Below are 9,398 nucleotides of genomic sequence, written 5' to 3'. Positions count from 1 at the left end.
TTGAACCGCCAGCCTTCTGGTTAGCATTCAAGTGCTTTAGCCACTATGCTACCAGAGCTCCTAATATAAACTGTGCATAGTCTAATAACACTTCAAACCGATTGCCCCTTGACTCTTCCCTTCTCTTGGTAAAACTTAAAATCGTCTTCTACAGTTAAGTGAACAAAGGTGGTGAGATGACTGACTATGCTATGGTACACGTTTATATACTTCTCTGCTATTTGAAATGCATGCTTTCCAGGAGTTGTTTGGTCTCAAACTTGTTATTTTAACAAAGTACTTTGTAAGTAAGTTATATATAAATGAACAAAATGTGAATGTGGAAGGAGATTTTTTTAATAAAAATTGTGTTGAATGTGTAGGAACTACTTGATAAAGACAAGTTCCTAAAAAAATTACTTCAAGTGGCCTGAGCAACAAAACTTGAAAGAGATAAGAGAATTTGTAAAAATCTAGACTTCTGTACTCTGACCTGGGGACCCCTACTCAAAAACTGTTAACTCCTATATCAAGAGATTTGCAAATTAATACATGTTTAAAGATACTTAGGGAAAATAATATGGATAAAGTATATATCTTAATATTTTTAAAAATTTATTTAACTATTTTTAGTTTATCAGTTATGAGAACTGATCATGGAGACAGGATGAGAGTCCTTCTGAGTAGTTTATTAGTGTACCAAATCTGAGACTTTTACATTTAGTCTACCATCATTTTACTGTTTATTCTATCATTTGATTGTTTCTTTTTGGAGGATGGAGGAGGTGTTTGTGTGTGCATATATACACACATACACTCTAGCTAAGAATTATTTCCTTGTTTTAACCTCATAATATTTTTTAAATTTTATTTTTTTAAAACATCCAATAGCTCTGTGATTTATTTACCCTTAAAATTATTTGAATTTTCTGTAGCAAGTATTCATTCATTCCCTCTTCAAATCATTAAATTTATTGTCCTAACTTTTCATTTGTAGTTTTGTACTGTCTTACAATGTTATGTTATGCTGTTTGCAGTCCATCTCTTATGCTTTTAAATCTCACATACAAGAGCTTCAAAAATTTTTCTTTATTTTTTAAGATGAGGAGCTTTTTACCTACCTTTGGAAATACTGTGCAGTTTTTATTATGTTGATGTTTGTTTTTCAAATCATTTTCTAGTACGAATATTTTCCTTGGCAGATGTTAAAACTTCATTGGAGGTATGCTTGTGAGGTTTCTAAGTTCATTGACCCTTGGGATGTAGGTCTTATGTAGCTGAAGTCCATTTTTAGTGATAAGTTCTTAACATGAAGAAATATATCTATGTAGAGTTAGATATTTAAGTACCACCTAAATCAGCCAGGATTCATCAGCTATTTTTACAGAAAGAATTTAACATAAAGAATTGTTAAATTGGTGTTGAAGAAATAAAATGCCTTTGTTGATACTGAAAGGTTATATTTTTGTTATCTTTAGTGTTAAAATATTTATAATTGCCATTAAAAAATAATTTTTAAAAATTAGGTGCTTCTAAGGAAGGAGGTGCTGGAGCAGTTGATGAAGATGATTTTATAAAAGCTTTTACAGATGTTCCTTCTATTCAGGTAAGGCCCCTAGCATAGTGGCATTCTCCTTGAATATTTTTCATGTGCCTATTTATATAATTATTTCTATTGCTTTTCTTAGTAACTTTCTCCCTTAAATAACTATGTAAATATTTGACTTATTATTATCAATCTGACCTTTGTTGGTAATAATAGACTTACCAAATGATATTATCCATGAGGGTGGAGTAAAATTGTATCCATATTGTTGAATCACATTGCATTGTAATGTTCCACTTAAAGTTCAGATTCTTGAATTAATGGGTTTTGAGCCCAGAAAGATGTTGGAGATTAGTTGACAATAGAAATTTGGAAGTTACTTGCATAGAAGTAATTGATGTAGGCAAAGTGAACTTGCACTATTTCCCTGTTTTTGAAATTAACATAAAGGGTATATTGTAAATAGCATCACCCAACTTGACTTTTACTCAGTGTTGTTTTTTCATACTTTTTCACATTATAAAATGTGTTACTCTTTTTCATTCATTTTGATTGATAGATAGTACTCTGTTGTATGAACCAACCATAGTTTGGATACACATTTAGATTGTTTCTAACTTGTTGCTATTCTACACTATACTGCAATGAATATTATTATACTTACATACTTGATTATTTGTAGGAGTTTAGGGTTTAAATACAGGTGTGCAATTGCATGGCTGTACTTTTCAGCTTTATTAGATGTTACTCTGTAGGATGTTTATATCCATTTAAACTCCTACGAACTATCTTTGCACTCTGCTGTCTGTATTACCTTTAGGTCTTTGAAAGGAAAAAATATCCCATAAGCTATTTATTTTACTTAGATCTTAAAAAGTTATTGAAAATTTAGAAAATTTTCTGATTTTAGTGTATTTTCTTATACCTTTGTTGGTCCATTTTTCTTATTTTTGAACATATTTATTTTTTGAAATAAAAGCAAAAACATACCTCCTAACCCCTTTTCCTTTGTATTTTACAGACCTTTCTTATAAGGGAAAAATTAGTGTTGGAAGAGCATCTAGTAAAACTTAGCTGGATTTGAACATTTTTTATTGTTCAGTGAGTTGCCAGACCAGTAGCATAATGGTATCAAAGAACCCAAGGACCACTAAACTTTTATGGAGGGAATAAAGTTGTTTCACAGTTATCTAGTGCTTCTTTACAACCTACCCTCCACCACCCCTCCCAGGCCTTCACCTTCCAAATGTTCTACATCTTTCATTATGCCCTCTGGAACATGTGTTTCATAAATAGCAAGACCCCCACTCCATAACCTCACCCTTTTAGGGTCTCTTCAACATTAGTGCCATAATTAAAACTTAATTATTTCTTGAAGGTTTATAAAGGGGATGTTGACCCATGTGCCTTCAGTAATTGATAGTGGGTTTGGTGTTCTAGCTGTCTCCATTGCCGCTTAACTGACTATTGTTCCAATAGCCACTTATATGAGAGATTCATAGTATGTGGACAGCTTCCTTATTGTTGCCATGTACTGACCTTGACAACTTTCCATGGTTGCCTGGGTTTGAATCCCACTTCTACCACACTAGCTTTGCAACCCTGGGAAGTTAATTTCCTTATCTTAAAATAGGAATATTAGTACTTACTTGGAGAGTTTCCATCCACTTTAGTTTCCCTGTTGCCTATCATAGTGCTCTCATGCCAGATGAATATTTGTTGAATGGGTGAAAGAATAATAGCAGCTGGTTACTTGGCAAATGGCTTCAGCCTATCATAATGTTGGAGTGGAAGGGGGAAAAATCTTTTTGGAAATATGTTGTAATAAGTCTGTGAATGCCATAAGCTGTGTTTTATATATATATATGTGTATGTATATATATATATATATATATATATAATATATGTATGTATATATATGTATGCATGTATGTATATGTGTGTGTATGTGTATGTATGTGTGTGTATGTATGTATATGTGTATGTATATGTGTGTGTGTGTGTATATGTATATATATATGCCTAAAGCCATTTTGAGAAATTAGGCCTATCTTTATTATTTGGATATTTGCATATTGTTTTGAAATTACAACGCATTTTAAGAGTGTGTTTAAAGTTACTTATGAAGAAGAAAATTGCAAAAGAGTGTAACAGTTAATGTAGAAACACAAGTTAAAATATTTTAATGTATTTTCTTTCTCTACAAAATAATAATAATGATGCTCCAATGGGAAATAACATATTACTTGAACAGTTATTTTAAAAATCAGGCTTAATTTTGATATTTATGTCAAGAAATATTGTTATAATTCTAAATTTTTTTCTTTAAGATCTATTCTAGTCGAGAACTTGAAGAAACATTAAATAAAATCAGGGAAATTTTGTCAGATGACAAACATGATTGGGATCAGCGTGCCAATGCAGTAAGTTTTTTTGAATTTTCGTATCCGTTCCTTCTTTTTTCAGTGTTCATTTTTAGAAATGTGGGAATTGATTAATAGTACTATCTGGTATCCAGATACAGAGTCTGAGAGGTAAGTTTTCTTTCTAGAAAACATTGAGATAATACTAGAAGTGAAATGGCCTGGCATTTTCTGATTTAGGGTCAGTTTTTTGTTTTGTTTTGTTTTTCAAATTTATTTTTGTTGTTAGTGAGAATATACACAGTAGAACATGTGCGAGTTCAACAGTTTCTGCATGTACAATTCAGTGACATTGATTATGTTCTTCAAGTTGTACAACCATTCTCACCCTTCTTTTTTGAGTCCTTCCTACCCCATTAACGTAAACTCATTGCCACCTAAGCTTCCTATCTAATAATTCAAGTTACTGTTGTTATTTTGGTCTCAGGGTTAATTTATATTCTGTTGTCGCTGATTAAATAGAATACATTCTATCCACTCGTTAGCTTCTCTACCAAAACCAAAAATTCACATCCATTACCATCAAGTCAATTCCAACTAATGGTAACTCCATGGGTTATAAAATAGAAGTCCTCATAGTATTTTGGGGGGCTATGATCTTTTTCTTTTTCTTTTTTTAATTTTTATCGTAATTTGGGTGAAATTTTACAAAACAGATTTGTTTTACATTCAGCAGTTCATACATATTCTCTTTAGTGACATTGATTATAATCCCCACAGTGTAATAGCTGTCTTCCCACTTCCTCCCCATGGTTACCCTTTCCCAGTTTCTTCTTGCCTGTGCATTCCTGCCTTCCTAGCTTTCTCCCTGTTCAAATGCTGCCATTCCGATCTCTCATGGTTATTTGTTCTAAAGAGTCTATCTCCCTAGTGTCGTTGTTCCACTTGTAGCCCTGTCTGTTGCTTGGCTAAGAATTAAGCTATTGGTTGTTGTTGTTGTTGTTGTTGTTATTTGCCGTCAAGCTAGGTCTGAAGGCTCACTAGTGGCCATAGTCTTGGAGGTTTCACCAATCTCTGTCCAACCAGTAATTCAAGTATTTTTTATGTATTTGAATTTTCATTCCACATTTTTTTCTCTCACTCTATCCAGGATCTCTAATTATCCCTTTCTGAGTGGTTGGCATTGGTAGCTAGGTACCGTCTAGTTCTTCTGGTCTCAGGGTCATGTGGGCTGAAGTTCTCATGGTCGATTAGTCCTTTGTACTAATTGTTTCCATGCATTTTGATTTTCTTCATTCTACTTTGCTCCAAATGAGGAGAAATCAATTTGCATCTTAGATGACCGTTCACAAGCTTTTAAGACCCCAGTTGTAACTCACCAAACTAGGATGTAGAACAGTGTTTTGGTATAGTACCAAAACACTCACTGCCATCAAGTCAGTTCTGACTTGTAGCAACCCCCACTGGGATTCCTAGACTGTATATCTTTTCGGAAGTAGATTGCCCCATCTTCCTTCCAAGGAGTGGCTGGTGGGTTTGAACTGCCAACCTTCTGGTTACCAGTCAAATGCCTTAGGCACTGCATCACCAGAGCTCATTTTGGTGTATTGTATTGTGCCAACTGAATTTGATGTCCCCTGTGACCATGGTCCTGAGCCCATAGGCCCAGCAACTCATTCTCTGAGGTGCTTGGTTGTGGCTAAGAAATTATCCTTGCTCTGTCCCCTGTTAGCTTATAATGTATATGGACACTTTTACAGCATATATAAATATGTGCATAGGAGTATCATCTCCTAAAACTATGTATAATCATGGGTGTATTCCGTTCACCTACCCATACCTGATCTTCTTTCCTGTCTACCTATGTATACATCCATAGATTAGTGTTTGCTGTTACTGATAATGCAGTATTATGTATTAATAGTGTGTACCCTTTGCACACTTCTCCATGTCTTCTTTTTCCTTAGTGATACTGTGCTGGTCACATGCTTTTGTTAAATTGCCTCTCTGTTCACCCAAATCAACACATGTCTCTTAACTAGTCAGCAATTCCCCCTACCCTCGTACCTGGTAGCCTTTCTTTTCCTGTGTAAGCCTTTCCATGACTTTTTATAACAGACTTATACAGTATTTGTTCTGTGATTGACTTATTTCACACAGCATAACGTCCTCCGAGCTCATTCACATTATGAGGTGATTCATGGATTCTTCATTATTATTCAGTGTTGCATAGTATTTAGTTGTGTGTATGTTTACTTATCCATTCCTCCGTTGATGGGCACTTAGGTTGTTTCCTTCTCTTTGCTGTTGTGAATAGTGCTGCAGTGAACATGAGTGTGCATATCAACTATTCGTGTCCCAGATCTCACCTCTTTAGGATATATTCCTAGTAATGGGATTGCTAGATTAAATGGTATTTCTATTTCCAACTTTTTAAGAATTACCATGCCATTTTCCACAGTGGTTATACCATTTTACAGTCCCACCAGCAGTGTATGAGAGTTCCAATCTCTCCAACCCTTGCCAGCATTTGTTGTTTTCTGTCTTGTTGAACTTTGCTATAATTGCTAGGGTAAGATGATATCTCATTGCTTTGATTTTAATCTAGAGAGCTAAATGATCATGAGCATTTCTTCATGTGTTTGTTGGCTTCCTGGATACCTTCTTTGGTGAAGTGTCTGTTCATGTTGTTTGCCCATCTTTTAATTGGTAGTGTTTGTATTTTTGATGTTGAGGTGCTGAAGCTTTCTATAAATTTTAGAGTTAAGTACCTTGTCAAATAGGTTATTTCTAAATTTTTTTCCCCAATCTGTAGGTTCTCTTTTTACTTTTAGGGAAGTGTTTTGATGTGAATAAATAATTTAAGTTTATAGAAGATTCTAATCATCTAGTTTATCTTTGGGTATGCTTGATAGTCTATTTATGGTGTAAATTAGAGCTCTAAGTTTTTCCTATTTTTTCTTTGATGAACTTTATAGTTTGGGGTTTTACATTTAGGTCTTTGATCCATCTAGGGTTTATTTTTTTGTGTGTATGATGTGAGGTATGGATCTTGTTTCATTTTTCTGCAAATGGATATCCAGTTTTGCCAACACCATTTGTTAACAGAGGCTCTCTTTTCCCCATTTAATGGGGGGAAAAAGCCTTTTGTTGAAGATCACCTGTCCCATAGGTGAATGGATTCTCAATTCTGTTCCAGTGGTCTGTGTGTCTATCACAGTCCCAGTACCAGGCTGTTTGACTACTGTGGCTGTATAGTAGCTTTTGAGATTGGGGAGTGTGAGACCTACTTTGTTTTTCTTCTTCTGAAGTGCTTTGCTTATCTGAGGTCTCTTTCTTTTCCCTATAAAATTAGTGATTTGTTTTTCCATATACTTAAAGAATGTTGATGGGGTTTGGATCAGGATTGCATTGAATATTTACATTGCTTTGGGTAGTATTGACATTTTCATGTTTGATCTTCCTATCCATGCACATGGCATGTTCTTCATTTATGTAAGTCTCTTCTAGTTTCTTGTAGTAGTGTTTTGTAGTTTTCTTTGTCTTTTGTGTCACTGGAAAGATTTATTCCTAAATGTTTTTAAATTGATGATTATGATCATATGGTTCTTTCCCTTTCTTCAATATATATGATAGATTACGTTGGTTGTTTTACAAATGTTGAACCATCCTCACATACCTGGTATGACTCCTACTTAGTCATGGTGCATTATTTTTTGATACAGTGTTTAATTCTCTTGCATGGGATTTTGTTGAAGGTTTTTGCTTCTATACTTATAAGAACTATTGGTCTCTCATTTTCCTTTTTTGTGGTGTCTTTGCCTGGTTTTGGTATCAGGGTTATGCTTGCTTCATAGAATGAATTTGAGAGTATATCATCCTTTTCAATGTTCTGTAATAGTTTGAGTAGGATAGGTGTCAGCACTTCTCTGAACCTTTGATAGACTTCTGCAGTGAAACCAGGACTTTTTTTTGTGGGGAGTTTTTTTGATGACCTGATCAATTTCTTCCTTTGTTATGGGTCTGTTCACATTTTCTACCTCAGTCTGTGTTATTTTAGGTGAGTCATATATTTCTAGAAATTTGTCCATTTCTTCTGGGTTTTCAAATTTGTTGGGAGTACAGTTCTTAGTGTTTTGTTATAATCCTTTTTATTTCATTTGGTCCTGTTGTGATTTTGCCTATTTCATTTATTTTTCTTGTGATTTGTTTCTTCTATTTCTTTTCCTTAGTTAAATTTGCCAGTGGTGTGTGAGTGTTGTTAATCTTTTCAAATAACCAGTTTGTGGTCTTGTAATTTTTTAAATTGTTTTTCTGGTTTTTTGCTTTGATTATTTCTGCTTCAATCTTTATTATTTCCTTCCTTCTGGAGACTGTAGGCTTGTTTGGTGGCTCTTTTTCTAATTGTTGGAATTACTGGGTTAAGGTGTTGATTTTGGTTCTTCTTTTTTATGTGTGCATTTATTGCTATAAATTGACCTCTGACTACTGCTTGCTTATGTCCCAAAGATTTTGGTATGTTGTGTTTTCATTCTTGTTTGTTTCTGGCAGTGTTTTATTTCTTCTTTTACCCAGTGGTTCTTGAGCAGTGTGTTATTCAGCTCCCATGTATTTGATTTTTTTCCCTGATGTTCATATTATTTACTTCTAATTTTATAGCATTGTGATTGAGAAGATGCTTTGTAGTATTTCAGTGTTTTTAAATTTCTTGATCCTTGTTTTATGACCTAATATACAGTGAGTTATGTAGAATTAATCATGTGTACTGCAAAAGAATGTGTATGATGTTTTTGTTGGGTGGAGTGTTTTGTATATATCTGTAAGGTCAAATTGATTGATTTTGTTGTTTAGATCTTCTGTTACCTTTGTTGAGTTTTTTTTCTAGTTCTGTCCTTTGTTGAAAGTGGTAGTACTATTACAGAATTTTCTATTTCTCTTTTCAATTCAGTTATGTTTGTGTTATGTATTTTGGAGCTTTTTCATTGGGTGCATAGATATTTATTAGGGTTATGTCTTCTTGGTCACTTGACCCTTTTATCGTCCTACAATGTCCTTCCTTGTCTCTTAAGTTGAATTGCCATAAAGTCTATTTTATCAGAAATTACTATTGCCACTCTTGCTCTTTTTTGGTTGCCATTAGCTTGATATATTTTTTCGATCATTTAATTTTAATTTATTTTTATAGTAAGTTTTTAAAGTGAGTTTCTTATGGGGTAGCATATTGATGGGTCTTGTTTTCTTGTCCAGTCTACCACTCTGTTTCTTTTGACTGGTGCATTTAATCCATTCACATTTGTTGTCATTAATGATAGGTATGAATTTACTGCTGTCATTCTTTTGTGATTTTTCTTGTTGGTGGCTTTGTTGTTCTGAATCTTTTTCTGTGCTGAGTTCATTTTGTTATCAAGTTTTCTTTTTCTTCATTATTATTGATTTTGAGTTTACTAAGTCCTTGTGATTTTCTTTTTTCTTATTTTGGTTAGAAGGCTTATTAATTTTCTGTGTAGCTA

General features: G+C 33.7%; 1 protein-coding gene across 1 annotated transcript in view; it reads left to right on the top strand.

Annotated features, from left to right (window-relative positions):
- The window catches only part of CLASP2 (cytoplasmic linker associated protein 2), a 323,103-nt gene that overhangs the window by 149,217 nt on the left and 164,488 nt on the right, over positions 1-9,398 (top strand). The window contains exons 10-11 of the mRNA XM_042782017.1: positions 1,506-1,585; positions 3,856-3,948. Of these exons, the coding sequence (XP_042637951.1) occupies positions 1,506-1,585; positions 3,856-3,948 (173 nt within the window). The remainder of the gene's footprint in view (positions 1-1,505; positions 1,586-3,855; positions 3,949-9,398) is intronic.

The sequence above is a fragment of the Orycteropus afer genome, unplaced genomic scaffold, assembly GCF_000298275.1.
Source record: "Orycteropus afer afer isolate SDZICR_OR568_19922 unplaced genomic scaffold, OryAfe1.0 scaffold00218, whole genome shotgun sequence".
NCBI lineage: Eukaryota > Metazoa > Chordata > Mammalia > Tubulidentata > Orycteropodidae > Orycteropus > Orycteropus afer.
Note: the sequence above shows the minus strand (reverse complement) of the source record. Positions and strands in the feature narration are given on the sequence as shown.